We start from the raw sequence: 19265 nt of genomic DNA, 5'->3' as shown, positions 1-19265 counted from the left end.
AATTCAATTATATTGTTAGTATGCTGCACTCAAATCCGCAAAACAGTCTAATGTATAAAATTGAAGACTTAACAGTTTCATGTTACTTCCGCCTATCCACCGTAAATATTGTGAACACCGCGATGTCTATGAACGTCGCTCGTTGCAGCAGCAGGTTTCGCCGAGAGGGAAGAGAATTAACAATTCAGCCTGGCCGCAATACAAACATTACATTTATTCCATTTTCAGGGCGTGTGTTAGCATCCCGCAATTTTAAAATGCTCCAGTCCGTTTCCAGTTGTTCGTGCGTGCGTCTGATCCAAAACCATAAATCGACCTGGTATTTTGTGTGTCTGGTGCTGAGCTACATCCTTTATCTGATCTTGGGGGCTGTCGTCTTCTCGTCCGTCGAGCTACCTTATGAAGCTGCCTTGCGCCAGGACCTGATGGCCTCGAAAAAACAGTTCCTTCGAGACAACGAATGCATCACCGAGGAGAATCTGGAGCGCTTTCTAAAAGAAGCGCTCGACGCGAGCAATTACGGCGTCTCCATCCTCAACAACACCGCTGTTAACTGGAACTGGGACTTCACTTCTGCACTCTTTTTTGCCAGCACTGTGCTCTCCACCACAGGTGAGATAGGTCTGACACCGAGCATCGGACAACTACTTCATGCAAATGCTTTATTTTTATTGTTATTTTCTTTGTTTATCTGGTCTCACAGCCATATGGCACACAAATAACCATCTCCCGTTCCTTTAAACAATGGCCTGATATCAACAGTGGTCAATCAGACGCACTCTGAATTTGAATGAATGCCACATTTCATTCATTTGTGTATGAAATTAGTTAATAGGCGTGAGGCGTGCATCCCTCAATGAATCATTAGCCTCACTAAAAACAGGCTTTTGCACATTTCAACGACTAATCTGCAAACACGTGTTGGTTTATCAGTTATTGCTGATGTAATAATTATTCTATTACACCTGCATACAATGTTAGATACTACACGGCATGTGAACTTGATGGTCCGTTTTCCTCGGCTTATTTGTAGAGCATTACAATAGACATGAGGGCATAAAGATGTATTTTTCCTCTTTAATGTTTGTGTGATGTCTATGTGTGCATGAATTTATGTGTGATAAATGCTTACACATTTATTTATATAAGCGCTGAGTATGGCAGCAAGTGCTGTCCCTTCGTGTGTCTGGTGGAATTCACATCTCACATGTACAAGTCTTTGAAAAAAAAAAGTTTCTTGCAATTTGTGCTTTTTTGAGTTCCTTCACTGCGCCCTCATTCGTGAATAATTTAAAATTCAACAAGAATAAAATAATGTTGTAATGAGAGAAATTCGTCTTATTAAGTTAATAATTAACATTGAATAATAAACCACTAAACTGTTTTTTTTCCTTTGGAAAAACGTCTCTAGTTTAGTTACGTAATCAAATGACAGCATTTGTTAAAGTAAACCCTGCCAGCAAACAATGCTGTTTTCTTTTTTTGTCTTGCAGGCAATATGAGAGTTTTGCACATTGTCATTCAATATTATCTTTTAAAAAGTGCATGCATATGCATTGAGACTACCTGAAGGAACTTTAGTCTGACAACATGGCACCAACAGTTATCTCGGTCATTTCAACATACATACCGCACACAGGTTGTGTTTAAGTCTTCAACGATACGGTGTGTTTGCTGGCAAAACACACCCATCTAGCAGAGACTATCCATCAAATAGGTATCACATTACATAACAGGCACCGTGTTGTTTGTAGATTAAACATTCAGTGAAAAATGTGTGGCGTCAAATGTACAATATACTGTCCTGTGTCACAAACAAATGTCATTTCCTGATAATTAGCTCATTCTTGCTAGCAGGCTAAGGTAACACACTGATGCAAAGTTAACTTAGATAGTTTCAATTGGTAATGGAGTTATGTAGTGTGGTGAATCTTATATAGCTGGAGTATCAAGATCCCTTTGTAATATACATCCCTTGATTTTCTGATCAGATTGTCCTCTTGAGAGGGACGGGGTGTGCTGGAGCCCATCCCAGTTGTCTGGGGGCAATCGGCGGGGGGCACCCATAACTAGTTGCCTGCCAATCCCAGGACACTGACAGATGAACAGACATCCACAACCACACCTAGGGTATCAATTTAGAAGGTTCAATCAACCTGCCATCTATGTTTTGGGAATGTGGGAGGAAACTGGAGAACCCACGCATGCCTGGGGAGAACATGCAAACTGCACAAAGAGAGGCCGAGCTGCACTGTGAGGTCGAAGTGCTAACTACTTGACCACCAGGGCAGTTTTATTTGGATCATGTTCACATTTGTTCAAGTAATGTTTAAATCGGTTCGACTTTCTTCCGTTTTTGAGATAAAAATAAAATATTTGATATCTTAAAGTACATGCAGTTACCATTGAACTGCTTGTTCATGTCGGCCCATTTGATTATACAATAATCATTTCGAAGGCAAAACAGGTCTTTAAGGGCAAACCTTGGAAAATGACCGTGTTTGCATTTTTTTGGTGTTTAGAAACATTTTTCAAAATATGTTCAGCCTTGGAATGTGCAAGTATTGCAACGCAAAATCCAAACTACAAAAGTGAGACACATTGCTCATAGCAGTATTACATCGGCCAGACTCAGTCCTTGGGTCTTTGTCTATAGGTTTGAAACTGAATGGATGTCAATGTCAGTAGTCTGCAAACATGCAACCACGCCCAGACACTCACATGCAGATTTGCATCAAGCTCCACTCCACCTGTTTCTGCCTCTTAAAGATACACAACACAGAAATGACAAGATGTACTGTATACATTGTGTCGATGAGAAGGTTTCTTCAGCCGTCATCTGTACAAATGTGAAGGTTTCGGACGTTTCGCCTCCTATCCAAGAGGCTTCGTCAGCGACGAAGCCTCTTGGAGGAGAAGCCTTCTCATCGATGGACCACTCCTGTACGACTGAGAGCTTACACAGACGTGTATACATTGTGGTTATCTGGGACCATATGCCTCGACTGTTGATATGGCTTATATGAATTATGTCACTCACTTGATTTTCACAAGCATGATCTTGCTTTTGTCTTCAGGCTATGGTCACACAGCACCACTGTCAAAGGGTGGCAAGGCTTTCTGCATCATCTACTCTGCGTTCGGCATCCCGTTCACCCTCCTCTTCTTCACCGCCGTGGTACAAAGGATCATGATTTACAGCACAAGGAAGCCCATTTTGTACATCCACACACGCTGGGGCCTGTCCGAACCTCTGGTGGCCATTGTCCACTCATGTTTTCTCGCCCTTTTGGCCATAATGTCCTTCTTCCTCATCCCGGCAGCCATTTTCTCCTCACTTGAGGACAACTGGAACTACCTGGAATCTTTCTACTTCTGCTTCATCTCGCTCAGCACCATCGGATTGGGGGATTACGTGCCTGGAGAGGGGAATAACCAGAGGTTCAGGGAGTTCTACAAACTGGCAATCACTTGTGAGTAATAGGCTAACAATGTAACAATAAATCAAGACCAATTTGATCTTTAGGTACTCTTGCAAGTGGTTATCCACCTACTGGCCCTTTCATTAGATATACTTGCACGTTCTAAAGAGATCAAAATTATTCCATTGTAATTTCATAATTTATAAATTGGCAAATTTAACAAGAAGTTGAGCATTGTAGTTTGCAGTAGAAGACTACCAAACTATGTATCATATTTCAAAGTCAAAGTCAGCTTTATTGTCAAATATGCTGATATGCATGACATACAGCACAGATGAAATGACTATCCTCTCGTACCCAGCATGCAAGGCACTTATAACTTTAACAAACATAATAAACAAACATGAAAACGCCAATACATCCTGTATTTAACATAGTGCGAAATGACTACCAATGTCATTCTCCTGTCAGTTTAGACCAGGGGTCGGGAACCATTTTGACTAAGAAAGCCATAAAAGTAAAATATTTAGAAATGTTTTTCAGTGAGATCCACACGCACACACACTCACGCACACATGCATATACACACACACACACACACACACACACACACACACACACACACACACACACACACACACACACACACACACACACACACACACACAGCAAACAAGCACACAAACACTTTTCACACATTTCACACATTTCAACAAAATGTCAGAATGTGTTATTTAAAATAACTGTGATAATACTCACCATTAATATGAATGGTTTTCCGTTCCTCATGATTGGTAAAAATCCAAACGGTCGGAATGAAAGTCAACTTGCCGGGTCCATATGCAAAGTTACTGCTAGCTATCCTGCACACTGCTCATTAGCGTGCATGCTTGCTTTCTGTTGTCTCTCGCAGAAATATATTGATGCTAACGTTAGCATGGGGCTTGTCAAAGTGCCACTGACATTCGCCTGTTTCATCGATTGTATTGTTTCATTGCAAATTCGAACCACGGCAGAATCTTTTCTGTCCACAAAGGCGAATCCTTCGGTCCATTCAAGCTGAAGTGTATGATACTCGTAGTCTTTTTTTAAAGGGGGTGTTTACCTGTTTCGCCATGAATATCAACTTAGGCTACCTTAGGTCAGCATCATCCAATCAAAACTGAGCTTTCAGCCAACCTTGGTCAGTGTCATCCAGCAGGTGGCTTTCCGCCACCTGCTGCCCAAACAGGAAATGAACAGCGAAAAAGAAAGAACATGGTTGTTATCGGCAAGCCAGATGCATTCATCAAAAGAGCCATATATGGCTCGCGAGCCATAGGTTCCCAACCCCTGGTTTAGACAGATCAATATCAGTCCAGTTTGATTCATCTCCTGCATTAGATTGTATGGGTGTACTAATACTAGCACTTGGCAAGCACTCGTCTACAATGTGGTGTCAAAATGAGGTCAACCCAAAACTCATAATAATATCACATGCATCCTGTTACAAGAAAAAGGAAGTTACTTTTGCTACTAGGACAATTCTCACTTCCTTTGAGTCGGAAGTCATAATATATTGAATTAGTCTATGGTTGACTAAAATCAAAAACGTATTTTAAATATCCATACAAATTGAAGTGACTACTGATAAAAAGATTCAACACATGAAAAAAAAAATAACAGAAAATGTTTACATGGGTAATTATTGTGACGGTAGCAATTAAACATTCAGAATGTTATACATAAACATTCTGATTACATTATTGATAATTTTTCATGAGACTCGTAAAGTTAACCGCGTCGCATCCATTTCCACTGACATTACATTTATGTCTGAATAAATAAAGGGATGCATTTTCTTGAAAAGCAGAAAGTAGTACGGTATATCAATTACCATTCAATGCTTCTTTGGAAATTCAACCTCTATCAAAGTCAAGAAAGGAAAGCAATCGGAGTACGGCAGTGTGTGTGTGTGTGACATTTGTGTGCGTCATTCAGTTTGCAGGCGGCACAACAGCAACGGTACAAATTTATGGATGTTGTGACGTCGGCCCCAAACGTAATGGTGTGGTGTATTTATAGAACGGCATGGAAGCAAATATATTTGGCTTCTTCTTAATGTTTTGTTGTTTTGATTTGGAAAGTTATATAAAAATTCTTAGGCTCCGTTCATTATAATATTTCTTCATATTTTCCACACAGCTTTTCTGGTATGAATAGCCACAAAATAATACGTACATAAAATGCATTTTGTAGAAGCACTGCCCCCCTGTGTCTGAATTGGTAAACAACAGCCTCTGTGATCATTCTTTTTGAAACGAAATTCTCACTAAGTGATGAGCATTTTTGTTTTCTAACACTTATATTAATCCCTTTTGCCGGCTTCTGTTTGTAGTGTACTTGATCCTGGGCCTGATCGTCATGTTGGTGGTCCTGGAGACTTTCTGCGAGCTGCAGCAGCTGAAGCAGCTGAGGAAGATGTTCTACCTGAAAAAGGAGAAGACGCGGGACCGGCTTGCCATCCTGGAGCACGACCACCTGTCTTTCACCTCCGCAGCAGGCAGGACACACAGCGATGACAAGGCCCACATGTTCATTAGTGGCTCAAATCTGTCCTCTCGTAGTGACGACTTCATGATTCAGTAGTGTTAGACAATTACAAGAAATCACAAATCTCCATTGTAGTTGTAGGTGTGGGAGCAAAAGTTCATTTTGAGCTGCTTGTTAAGTGTTTGCTAAAACATTTTAGGAAGTTATTTTATAATTGAGCTGAAATTCAGGAGAGTTTCTTCACTCTTTCTTTGCCAGACGTGCAAAAATGTGTCCACTCCAGTGCCAGGATTTTTGTCATGGTCATTTGAATTCCAGGACCCACAGAATATTGTTTTAGGACGACATAAACAGTAGAGTGTAAGAAACCGTAGACTCTCTTCTTTCATCAGAAAAAAAAGAGTTAATTCCTCAATTATTTGGATCTGGAGTTATATGAGCTTGAAATGAGGGCGGCGGTCCAAAATTCAATGCAATACATACATATTGGTTTATATCGCACTTTAATAACAGCTGAAGCTGGAACAAAGCACTAACATGGAAAAAAGGGAAACTCAGAACATGCAAACTCCACACAGGGAGGCCGGACCGGGACGCGAACGGTGTGCTAACCACTTGACTACCGGGCCGATGTCATATTTTCAATTCCCGAATAAATTTGTGAATGGCAGTGAATGAGTTAATAGCTTGTTTAAAAGGGTACAACTTTTGTGGATATTTCGTCTTTCTTTCTTTGAGAAGTAAGAAAGACATCACATATTTCAGAAATAGGCTTGGTGATTTTCCAAGTTGTGCACTGACAGTTCTTTAAGTATTGGCTTCGATGCTGCTCTGGTTGCCTTGCCGATGGGAAGAAGTTTGGTGAGGCAAGGTGTGCTGGTGCTGGCATACATAGTTTTAATCTTTTTATTTGGCAAATCAGTTTTAAGAAACTGACCGTAGCTGTTGAAAATGTAATTTAAGCACACCGGTTCTCTGTCCGTGTTGCTTTATCTTTAATGAGGGTTTAATGTTTCCTGCTCGTCCTCATTTCATTCAGGGATGTCTGTGATATAATTATGTTCTTGTGATTATTTATGCCGTTGAGTGATTTGGTACACACTTTAATTTAATGCTTTGTCTGATGTTTTTAATACGTACATAATTTCAGAGAAAGGGGATGCGATAAGTGTAAGGGGGATAGTTTGCACATTTAGAAGAAGCAGTCAAAATGGTAAAAGAGTTTGTAAATAGCTCAGCTGTATTGTGAAGCATGTTTAATAGGGAGAAGACATAATATTAGTCATTATGTAACTGGACTAAAAAAACATGCCACCAAAACCAACCGATTTTCAATGACAGAACATGTCTAAGTGTATTTTTTAGGACATTCTCAGGTGGAATTGAAATGCTCTGACAAATATATTAATATTTAAATCCATAATTATTCATGCTTTTTGCTACAGGTTAACACGCTAACGACATTATATACTGTACTGTATATATTGTTCTGTACCACTCCACAAATCTCATCAGGGCCACGTCGATTGTCAAATGTACAGTATGTGATAGTGACGAGTATTACCATCGTGGAAGTTACCAATTTTATTGATGCAGTTGAGGAAATGTAAAATATTTGTTAACTTTTTTTATATTTATGCTGGAGGGGAAACTAGAGTTTAAATATTGTTTTCATCATTGCTGTCAGATATTTCACCGTTCGGTGGATGCGTTGAGTGAATACAATTGTAATCAAGATTACGAATGGAATTTCTTTAGTGACGTTGACAACAGAAAGCAGCAGCAAATGTGTATTCATGTCCAAATCCAATCCAATAGTGTGTATTGGAACTATTTCTTTCTAAGGAAATAAATGATCTGATTGATAAAGTGCTGTTTGGTTTGCAATTGTTTGTCTGTGTGTTTTTTTTAATATTCTATCATAACTATCTTGAGGTGTAACTATAATAGTAGATTATATTGCGACAGGGGAAGTAAGGTAATTAATCCAAAAAGCAGAAGCAGAAGTCAAAGGTTTTAAATACAAAGCCAGGCTAATGAGGAAACAAAGCACAGGTGCATCTGGTGCAGAGAAACTTTCTTCACTCTCGCTGGAGCTGGAATCTAATGAAGACAAAACATGACAGAAATACTAAGGTCAGGTGAAGAGTAATGACGGCACTTAACGGCATGCGTTTAGCAACATTTGTAAAAATGTGATGGTACCTGAACGCATGACTCTAATTAGTCATCTCTTGAAAATGTTTTCTTTATTTAGCAGCCGCTTTAGTTGCATTCCAGTAGGGAATTACGTTTCGAGCTGAACAAGAGGCTAAAACTTTTCAAAAAGAGATTCTACAGCCAATAACGAAATGAGACGTTTTCCCCGAGGTAAGGTTACACATTAGGTCCTGAAAGACAGGTTTGTTTGTAACCAAATGATCATGACCCAAATCGCTCAAATTTGCAGGATCTGTTGGCATACAACTCGACTTTTAATTGTTAAATTATTTTCATGTTTTGTTTTATGGCCCTGGGTGACAGGACTCGCACCATCCAAAAAAGACACGACATACTTTTGCATCATGTTCAAGGGCCTGTGTTTCATTTGAAATATCGACGGTGCAATTACAGGACTCCCTCATTGCACAGCAGCTGTAGTTAAATGACTAATGATGAGCCCCTGGCAAAATATTTATTGCACATCATGAGAAAGCAACTACCCGAGGAGGCACACTAATTGGAAATAACTGTGCAACTTTCAGACACAGCAGTTTATGAAATAAAAGGTTCATGTTCATTTGCATAATGCAGTCATAAGAAATGATATTCTCATTATAAAATGTGTTTGGTCGGACCGAATATGCAGGAATGATGTATTATTGATGAAATGAAATTGTAGAATATTAAATAAGGAGCAGAAACACGCTATAGATGCCTCTAGGTGGCGACAGTTTCTCCTGCATGTGACAACGGACACAAGCCATGTTTGCATCTAATGAATAATCCATTATCCAGCCATTCATTTTCAATATTGTTTTTTTTTCAGGCGAGGATCGTACGGTTTAATGGAGGCTGTCCCACCGGACTTTGGGGGTATTATCCCCTGAACTGGTCTCCAGACAGTCACAGGGAACAAATAAAGACACAGTGAGAAGCAATTTTATTATCCTCTCACATGTCAAGTGAGTGTTCCTCGACTCCATCAGTCACTCATAAATAACCATCGCAATAATAATATCAAGTAAAACTTTGCTTTGGAATTTCCGAGCCCATCCCACACACCCTCCCTATTTTATTTTTAGTTCATTTAGAATGATAACGTTAGAAGATGAGAATATCAGGAGCATCATTCCAACCTTCCAACTAAAACCGAGCATTACATTGTGTGAACTGTAATGCTCAGTTTATCTATCTATCTAGCTAGCTATTTAGCTTGCTCGCTATCATCTGTCTGACTGTCTGTCTGTCTTTTTTAAGTTAATCTCTTCTGTTTGTTATTGACAGCCATAGTGTTATGCCCAGTGAGTACAATTTCCACTTAAATAGTTATGTCCCCCAAAGGCTTGCAAATAATCAAGTCACTGTAGATGTATGCCACATAGAGCAGAACTCATACTGGTCCCTGAAGGCTTGCCTATACTCTACGTGCTAGGCTGAAAGGAACCCTCTGCTGCTTTCCGTCATGAATATTGCTGTTTGATATCTGTGCCTCTTTTATATGCACTCAGAGAACCACCTGAGTGAGCATTGGCTGTGAACATTAAAAGAATTCAGTTCATACATCTTTTACACATTTTTTTCTTTGAAAGACCAAACCTAAAATCAGTGATGTTCTATTGGCACTTTTACACAATAATATAAGATGCAGTATGCTTCTCCAAAAGTGTTTGTTGCGTGTATCACACAGCCAGGTGGCTATATGATGGCTGCACAGCGTTAACTCCTCGAACGCCCATGATCCCTGAGGCTTTAAGGTCACCCAGGACATGGGATGGACCCTATATGCTGCTATAATACTTTCGGAGCAACTTTTTTTATGTTCAGCCAGACACTCTGGGATGATGGAAACACAAAAGGGGCAAAATTGTTCACACTGCCAACGCTCATTTCTCTCCAGTTCTGGGGTGGGTGGGCATGATGTAATGTGCTACAGTTAAGAGCGTGTTGATGCACGTGGGACTTTGTCATTGCATATTTTTTATGAATTCATGAATTGGGCCACAAGAAAGATCTGACACCCCAGATTTGAGTTTGACATTACTGATACTATTTAGTAGTTCCACCTTTAATCGCACTGCATCATGAATGGATTTTAAGAAGAAATGACTAACTTCAAATGATCAGAATTTGGGATCCAATCACTGATACTGATTGGATCCCCCCCAAAACAAACAAACAAACACATTCACACGCACACACACACGCACACACACACACGCATGGACGCACACACACACACACACACACACACACACACACACACACACACACACACACACACACACACACACACACACACACACACACACACACACACACACACACACACACACACACACACACACACAGTATATACTGTAGAACCAATTGCTGGGTAGCCCGGTGGACAAGTGGTTGCATTGTGAAGAAATGGAGGGTTAAATTCCGGCTCTGACCTTCGTATGTGGTGTTTGCATGTACTTCCTGTGCCTGCTTGAGTTATCTCCGGGTACTGTGGTTTTCCTCAACATTCCAAAAACATGCGTGGCTAATTACTGAGGAAATATAGTAAACTAGCCTACATTCCTTTACGGGCAATAATTACACAATTTGCACAACTGTTATTACCGCAATACATGGAATAAAATGCATAGATGGACAAATAAAATGTTGTCATTAGTAAATGCATCATATCTGCAAAGACAAACACATGAGAAACACAAACCAAGATTGTGGCCCAGTTAGTTTTCAGTTGAATGTGTAAATGTTAGACAAAGTGACAGGGCCGAAGGGATGGAGAGAAAGTGGAGAGAGGAGGGTGGATGTTGATTGGCTGCTGCAGACATACTGTAGGCGGTTGTCTCTCCGCAATGCTCTACAACATTGTCGCGGTGAGAATATCCTAATGGCTCATACCTGGTCACATTTGATTGTCATTCAACACTCTCCATCATGTTGGAACTGATGGATAAACTTTAGGAGAAAAAAAACAAACAAATAACGGTTCTTTTCTGACTTCTCCAATTAAGACAACGATGAAGGATGTAAAAAGTGAATCATATTACAGTACATGAGTATTGTACTGTATGTATATAAATCTGAATTATTCTTATTCTTATTCTTATTCTTATTCTTATTCTTATTCTTATTCTTACTCTTACTCTTACTCTTATTCTTATTCATCCTATTTATTCATCAGTAATTAAGGGCAGCTAAAAATTGACTTGTTACAATTGCCGAGTTTTCTGCACAGTTGTTTGACTTTCCACTTTCTGCTCCTCCCCAAATGCTTACATCCCAAAAGCTGTCAAAAATGTCCTGATAAATATTCAAAAGGAAGCAAATCACTTTGTCTCAAGAAGCAAACACTAGACAACCTGAAGGGCACCGAAGCTGAGCTGCACACCACCACAGGGCCAATTAAACCTTTTGAGATAAATATATTGAATTGCAGATATTTCCAACAGGAAAAGTACACTGTCTCAAGCATAAAAATACATTTAAATATTTTGCCACTTTAAATAACGGTCATATTACATTGTCACTGTTATGTTAATGCAACAAGACATTTATTAGGTAGAAAAACACTCATGCTGAGAGGTGTTTCTATTAATATCAATGGAGGGCTGGCATGTACCAAGAAATAAGTCCCGTTGGGATAAAAAAAAAAATCAGACTTTTCAATGGAACTGTTTCCTTTGTCCAAGAATGCAAGTTGTAGTCATGTTTGTCATACAGCCTGCTTTAATTCCAGTGCCAGCCATTTACCAAATCTCATGTACCCTACCACGTAAAAGCAAAACATTCATAAAGATCATTAACGGTGGGTGGTCCTGTCTGAAAACTCATCATGAGCTCATCCCTCAAGTCCAGCAGACCCAATATTTTATTCTCATTTTGTGAGATTTATTCTGATGCCGCCACAGAGTTCGAGTTGCCATACCCACATGAACATGAATTGAAGAGAGTATGCATAACGGCGTGACCAACAAAAGGCTGAATGATGAAATATGCTGGCTTCTAATCTTTTACTGTCAGCAAAACTAAAATTAGTATGTCTAAGAATGGAAATGAGGCCAGTCAAGAAGACGCCAATCGATACTTCCCATTGAGGCACTTTTGCCGAGTCCACTACACACCATCTCATCAGCAAGCCTCTTCATCCATGGAGATGGTGCTTGTTTCTCCCCAGCTGTGTGTCAACCTTACCAATAATGGCAGCTAAATAACAAGAAATCTCACAAGCTCTTGGGACCCCGCCCCCCAAAAGACAAAGCTTCTGTGTGACAAAACAAAACAAAACAAAACCAAACAAAACAAAACATAATAGGGATGCTCACATTGGCTTCTGCAAATGTCAGGAGTCAAACACCATTAAAAGTCGAATGTGCACAATGCCTGAGCCCTTAAGCGCACAGCATACTGTAGGCAATGGGATATTTTTAGTGGCTCCCAGTACCACCACTCCTCCCGTATCAACCAATGAGCAGAAGCTTGTCACACTGTTTCCATGCTGAGAGATGTTGAAAAATTGATGTGGAGTAGAGCAAGACCGTACTTTAAATTGTGCTAAACCGGATACCAGAGGATTAGCTAAATGGGGTATTCACTAGTGATTTGGCTTTGGTTCTCCTACACACGTGGGACTTTTTGAGTTTCCATTAGAATAACAGGTGAAGACATGAATACTTGATTTTTGATACATTTAAAAAAGTGCACAATTTAAGCCATTAGCCTGTTATTAAATCACTTCATTCTGTAAGTTGCTTGAAAACTAAAACATACTGCTCAGCTATAGTGTTGCATCATTCAATCGCTAATATGATTAGTGAAAAAGAAACTACTTTGTGCTTTTGCCAAGGGGTATTTATGATTGCTTCTAAATTAAACATACCAAACAACAACTGGTCTTTCAAATGTCCTTTGTAAACTTATCTGGAGCTGTCATTTCTCTTAAGTAATTTGATTGAGAATCAAAAAATGATGTGTGTGCTGTCTGTGTAAATGTACAATTCAGCAGGCAATAAAACAGAAAACTGCAAACCCCCCGATTCAATGCTTTATGTTATACGTATTTCTTTGTCATATAAAACCACCACTGGAAAAAGACCAATGATAGATGCTTTTGGCTAAAAGTGATCCAATTTTGAATATTCTCTAATCTGAAATGTGCTAAATGGTTCATATCCTCAGAGTAACCAACTGTTAAAGTTAACAGCTCATTTATTTTGTCATTATTTATTTTGGTCTGATGGTGAAAATTGTCTCAACCACTCCACATTCATGCAACCCACCTCAAGTATGACAATGTGTATGATACCCATTACCCTGAATGGCAGAAACACACAGTGCCTGTCGGAAAAGTGTAAGGGGGTCTCGTTTGTAAAGTGCGACAGCTATGAAAATACATAAATGCAATGTCATTTAAATTTAAAAAGTTAGGATCGGCGTTTTATACTTACAATTAATATTTTGACTTGCATTGTAATCCTAATACATAGTGCATTTTCACACAAATGAAACAAATCTTTCGTAGTAGATTTGAATCCAGACAATATTATCACAAATAATGGTAACATGGCCTCATTACCATTGACAACTCAGCATGACAACAAATATGATAAGGCAGTTAAAGGTTGTAAATGTGCATGACAACTGCACACTGCAAAAAAAAGGTACAAACATAAGCATCGTTGAATTTTATCCAGCAAATTGGCCATTTGAGTTTTTTTGTTGATTTATTAATTTATTTTGTAGATAGATACAAAAGTTTTCCATCGCTTCTCCGAGGGAGGACTCACCTCACGACTCCCTCCACTGCACCATGACGTCTGTAGATGGCGCTGTTGCAGTGCTCACATCGGTTGACAGCGATCATGGTATAAAGACTGTACTGTGAAAAAGTGGTCAGGGGGCATATGTTTGCCGGTGTGACAAGCTGCAGCAACATCATGTTACTTCTCCACTGTTGACCGGAACAGCCCCGTGTAGTGGCCCCAAAGATGTACGGGGATGGAGAGGCCATCGTGTGGGACCGGGTCGGGCGGCCCCACCGGGACTGTATGTGCTACCTTGGACCTCCGGCTACCTTGATGCCTATGTAAGCACATTTGTTTACCTTCTTTAACGTACTCGACTCCGGTTTCAAAGGATGTGGATGATGAACGAACCTGTTGAACGCGAGATTTTTGTGAGGAGCGGCAGGATGCACTCTTTAAAATGTTATTTTCTATCCTAAAAGTTTAAGTAACAAAATAGAGAAATATAGAAGTCATTTGAAACGTGTTATTTCATCCAAACCGTATTATATGTCAATCGTATCATTATTTTCCATCTAGATGTGTCATCATATCAAAAAGCAATTCACTCATTTTGCATTAAATTGGGATTACTGTAGTTGCATTTTATCTTTAGACTTTGACATTCTTTCATTTTCATTGGTTGCTATGTCTATCCAGAATAGAAAAAAAATCCAGTACTGTTTTTCTGTTTTGTAATTTTGATATGACAACAAACATGCATTGCAGCTGAATTGGTGCAATATTGTGTCCATTTTACAGAAAAGCCACCCACTGGAAAGAAAACAAAATCTCGCTTCTGCGTAAAAAGCTCATTAAATACATGAGCTACTGTTTGCAGTCTGAACGGACTGACCAGCATTATGTATGCTCATGTTGCCCGGAGCCGTAACTCCGTTAATTTTATCTGCCATGTTACAAATCTCATGTGATTGATTCTTACATTGCTATAAGCCTCGAAAAGGAGTTGCGTAGCCATAGTTGGTCGATATAATGCGTGCAACACCAGTCACAAGCAATTAATGTCTTTCATACAATAACTGAGCCCAGGCAGAACCAGTGAAGGATGATGAATTCTGCACAGTACACGAGAAGAGATGCATTTTTTTCTTTCATGTTCTGTGCAACATACAAAACGAAGCTCCTCACTTGGCACTGGAGACACTTACTATCTTGTCAAGAAACAGTCCAAATATACAGTAACCCTTCCATTTTGCTCACTTCTCTTCCCAGCGGGATGCGCAAGTCGCCCGAAGTGAGCCCCAGAAGGCTTTCGGACATCAGCCCTCAGCTCAGACAGCTCAAGTATCTTGTGGTGGACGAGGCCATCAAAGAGGACCTCAAGTCTTCCCGCTCAGTCGAGGACATCAACAGTGCATCCATAGAGGAGCGAATACTGCGGATTACTGGATATTATGGCTACCAACCTTGGAGCGCCAGCTACAAGAGTGAGTTCAACATTGTTAGAACATTTCATGACGTTGGAGGATGATCGATGAAAAGGTTTCTTCAGCCGTCATCTGTACATCTTTGAAGGTGTCGGACGTTTCGCTTCTTATCCAAGAAACTTCGTCAGCAAACTAAAGTCTTACTGGTAGTTTAGGCCCTATATATATATATATATATATATATATATATATATATATATATATATATATATCCCTACTGTCCAGACATGGCGGTGCCGGATTCTGCTATGTTAGGTCCCTGCTCTTAGGTTGGGGGGAGCAGAGGACTACTCCCTGCCGCTCCACTGATTGTCAGAACAATAGGAACAATCAGTGGAGCGGCACGCAGTAGTCCTCGGTTCCCCCCAACCTGAGAGCAGGGACCTAACATAGCAGAGTCCGGCACCGCCATGTCTGGACAGTACGACTGAGAGCTTACACAGACGTTGGAGGATGATGTATTGCAGTTTGAGAAATCAGGAAGCTGACATTTACAGACTGAAAAAAAGTTAACTCCATTTTTATTTTATCAATTAACCCGGTCATTTCCACGATGTGTAAACGTATTGGATTGGATTGGATTGGATTGGATATGCCTTTATTAGTCTCACAGTGGAGAAATTTACATTTCATTGTATTGTGTCATTCTACAGAATCCATTTTATATAATCACGGTTGTTTTGTGCATGCTCCAAACTATGGATGTATTATGGTCTAAATGCGTTTTGTTCCCATGACAACTGACCAGAGAAGGCACGAGACCTTCTCCGTGTCAGTCTGTCAGCACCCGTTGGACAAAAGTAGCATTGAGTTGCTGAAAATGAGTCAGCGTTTCTGTGTAATTCCTACAAGGTAACTCATGGTTGACTATCCAACAAGTGCTGATAAAGATCAAACAAGTGAAACACACTTAATGTTCATGTCTAGGATATGGATGCAATACTGTAAATGCTGAACTGTTTTCAGCTATTTTTAAAACAGATAAAAAAGTCATAAATTAGTCTTTATTCTTCGACGTCAGACTGACCCAAACACTTCTTGCGTGTTCAGACTGAAATATGGAGGCAATATAAAATAACTTTAAGAGGTAACAAGATCTGCTCTATCACATATTTAACATACCAGTATTCAGATGAGATGACCAGGATGCCGTAGTTTCAATTCACTCAGTTTTATGTCCCTAACATTAAAGAACAACCGACGTCACTTTTTGTTTAACTGACACCAGAAAAACGTTTTATAGAATCTAAAATACCCAAAACACACAGTATGATATTTTTATTCAAATGCAAAATACCAATAAAAATGACTTAAAGTGTCCAAAATATACAAAAAATTGAGCTGCGAATTGGGCATTTTCAGAAAGTTCGTGACGTCACGCCAAGACGTCTTGCATTGCTAGTGAATCAAAACAATGGCTTCAGATTCGGAGAATATGCTTTCTTGTTACACATCCAGTTATGAATATGATTCAAATAGTTCTGAAGAGGAAAGCATACATGTTTGCAATCGATTAAATAATTTATTTGTGCCATTTTAGGCAACATTGGGGAAAATCTCTCACCCAAAACAAAGAGGCACAAAATGGCGACCTCCTGTGGCCACCTCCGTTTACACAGGCTGATAAATTCCTTATATGGCGCTTGGACCAAACAAGTACAGCAAAATACATTGTTCGTGATGGAAGGACCGCTACAATGCGTCTTTTTTACGGTCAAGGGGGTCCTTTAGTGACGTCACGTACGGACTCGTCACCAACTCAAAAACAAGACTTCCTGAACATTCAGCGTGAGTCTTAAAACGTAAAATATAGCTATATGCGGTGGAATATTTGTAAAATACGCTCAGTAGAAGTCATTTGAAGACATTTTCCAAATTATGGACATAGCTTGTCCGGAGACGTCGGTTGTCCTTTAAATCTAATAGAGATGGATCTGGGTTGCCCAGGTCCTATGGAGGCAATCTAGTATTGTTGCAATAAGGCACCACGAGAAGACGACAACACCCAAACCGAGCATTCAACAATCTGGATTATCAATGAATACAATGCGCGTCATCAAAGCAGTTTTCCCACGTTTGTGATAATTTTCTCATCAGGAGTTTTAATTCACGACAAAAAAAAACAAGGTTTCGTTTCTCCTCCAGTGATTATCTCCGTATGAGGACCGTTTTTTACTCTGTGCAAAATTTCATGCAGCTGTTGAGAAAACACAAGACTCGCCACTGTGTGGTGAAGGTAAAACAAACAGTGGACATTCCCAGTCTGCTGTAATGAAACTATCTGACTCTGACGAGTTAGAACTTGGACACTGATGAATGCACAAATTAAAGCTTGGTTAAATGTGAATGAATAAAATATAAGTGTGAATTAAAACATAATACTGGTTGACCCAAAAAGATGCATACCCATGAAAATTTCAATGTGATGTGTTCCAAACACTCCTCTTTTGGGATCTTCTCCTTTTCCTTTCGGTTTTTCCCTTCAAGGGGTCGGATGGTGACCCAAAAAGATGCGTCCTACAGAGTCCCTCACTGCAGCAATGTTCTCTCCCGAAAGAGGAGTGTGTAAAAGTGATTGACAACTTTGTCAGACGAGTACAGGTTTGCTTGCAACGAAATGGTGGACATCTGGAACACATCTTGGGAAAGCCATAAATTAACTAAAAATTGACAGAAATAATTGAAAATCTGGTGAATGGTCTTCCATAAACTGAATAATGTGTGGTTGTAATTTGAAATACATAGCTTTTTAATCAAAGCCACACATTGAAATTTTCATGGGTACGCATCTTTTTGGGTGTCCTTCAAAATGAATACAATATAAATGTGAATAAAAGCATTATCCTTCAATGCTCAAGTGGCTTTCATACCCTTGGGTTTACCCATCAACCCTACGCCACTCTTTAGTACTGTACCAAATAAGATGGAACACTAAACTCACCCAAGAATGTTTTGAAATTCAGAACCAATCTTTGTCCGAACTGCTTAAATGCCTAAAATGAAATTCCTGCAGCCATGAATTAATGAGTGGTGTATTAATACCTTTGTACAGATAATGTATGTTGACTGAATCGCAGCCGACGTTGCAATCTAGAGCTGGACTAATGAGGTCTTTTTTTCCATGCAACTCTACACTTTTAAGAATAGTTTGAAGGCATCACTGTTGCTCAAGGTTGGTGGAGCGAGCAGAGCGCACTTCACTGAATCTTGAGGCATTAGACATTGCTTTGAGCAGTTGATTCTTTGAAGAGTTTTAGTGTCTTCTCCCTTATTTTTAATCCCTAGGTCACTTCAAGAGATTTGTGTCATTTTGTGAGGGCCACATACCACAGAACAGTGTCGTGCTTGTTTACTCTGTGGAAACATTACAGCTAAACACAATTTAGCCTTCCACCTTGTTTTGTTTATCGTTGCCCTAATGTGAACACGCTCATTAGGATTTAGTTTGAAATGATTTAACACTAACTGGTGCTGTTGCATACCCGATATGAGGTACTAAATTATTGATATGTTGGCTTCTTTAACATTCACAGGGCTAATCAGAATGTGTCTACAATGCCCACTTAATAGTAGACAGTAGGTCCTGCTTCACTCCAGTCAGAAGAACAACAATATATTTTACTGCAATGAATGAGAATAAAAACTAATTGACCGCTTTAGTGGTCACCAAAATTGATGCAGCAGCAAAATCACCTCATTGTATTGTGTTTGCGTTGTGTGCTGCTGCAAAATGAGCAGATGTGTTCTCCAAGATATATTAGAACATTGATACTCTGTACGTATTAAACAAGTATAGGATATTGAACTACACACACACACACACACACACACACACACACACACACACACACAGAGCATGGTGGATAAGAGGTATGTATATCTAC

The 19265-nt window shown here is 39.6% G+C and overlaps 2 protein-coding genes across 4 annotated transcripts in view; both read left to right on the top strand.

Moving 5' to 3' along the window:
• The first annotated feature begins 20 nt into the window (after positions 1–20).
• On the top strand, positions 21–7841 carry kcnk1b (potassium channel, subfamily K, member 1b). The gene is made up of 3 exons (XM_089011762.1): positions 21–612; positions 3078–3473; positions 5800–7841. The coding sequence occupies exons 1-3, from the start codon at positions 21–23 to the stop codon at positions 6048–6050; spliced, it is 1239 nt and encodes a 412-aa protein (XP_088867888.1). The 3' UTR covers positions 6051–7841.
• Positions 7842–8982: 1141 nt separating this feature from the next.
• The window catches only part of slc35f3b (solute carrier family 35 member F3b), a 46482-nt gene continuing 36199 nt past the window's right edge, over positions 8983–19265 (top strand). For 2 of the 3 annotated variants that reach the window (XM_089011593.1, XM_089011590.1), the window contains exons 1-4: positions 8983–9083; positions 13893–14014; positions 14117–14235; positions 15167–15381. In XM_089011593.1, the coding sequence (XP_088867719.1) occupies positions 13973–14014; positions 14117–14235; positions 15167–15381 (376 nt within the window). In that variant the 5' untranslated portion in view covers positions 8983–9083; positions 13893–13972. The remainder of the gene's footprint in view (positions 9084–13892; positions 14015–14116; positions 14236–15166; positions 15382–19265) is intronic. The other variant, XM_089011591.1, reaches the window with a different exon arrangement.

The sequence above is a fragment of the Hippocampus bargibanti genome, linkage group LG13, assembly GCF_051943395.1.
Source record: "Hippocampus bargibanti isolate YZ-2025 linkage group LG13, ASM5194339v1, whole genome shotgun sequence".
Taxonomy (NCBI): Eukaryota; Metazoa; Chordata; class Actinopteri; order Syngnathiformes; family Syngnathidae; genus Hippocampus; species Hippocampus bargibanti.
The sequence above is the reverse complement of the archived record's forward strand: the minus strand, read 5'-3'. Positions and strand labels throughout refer to the sequence as shown.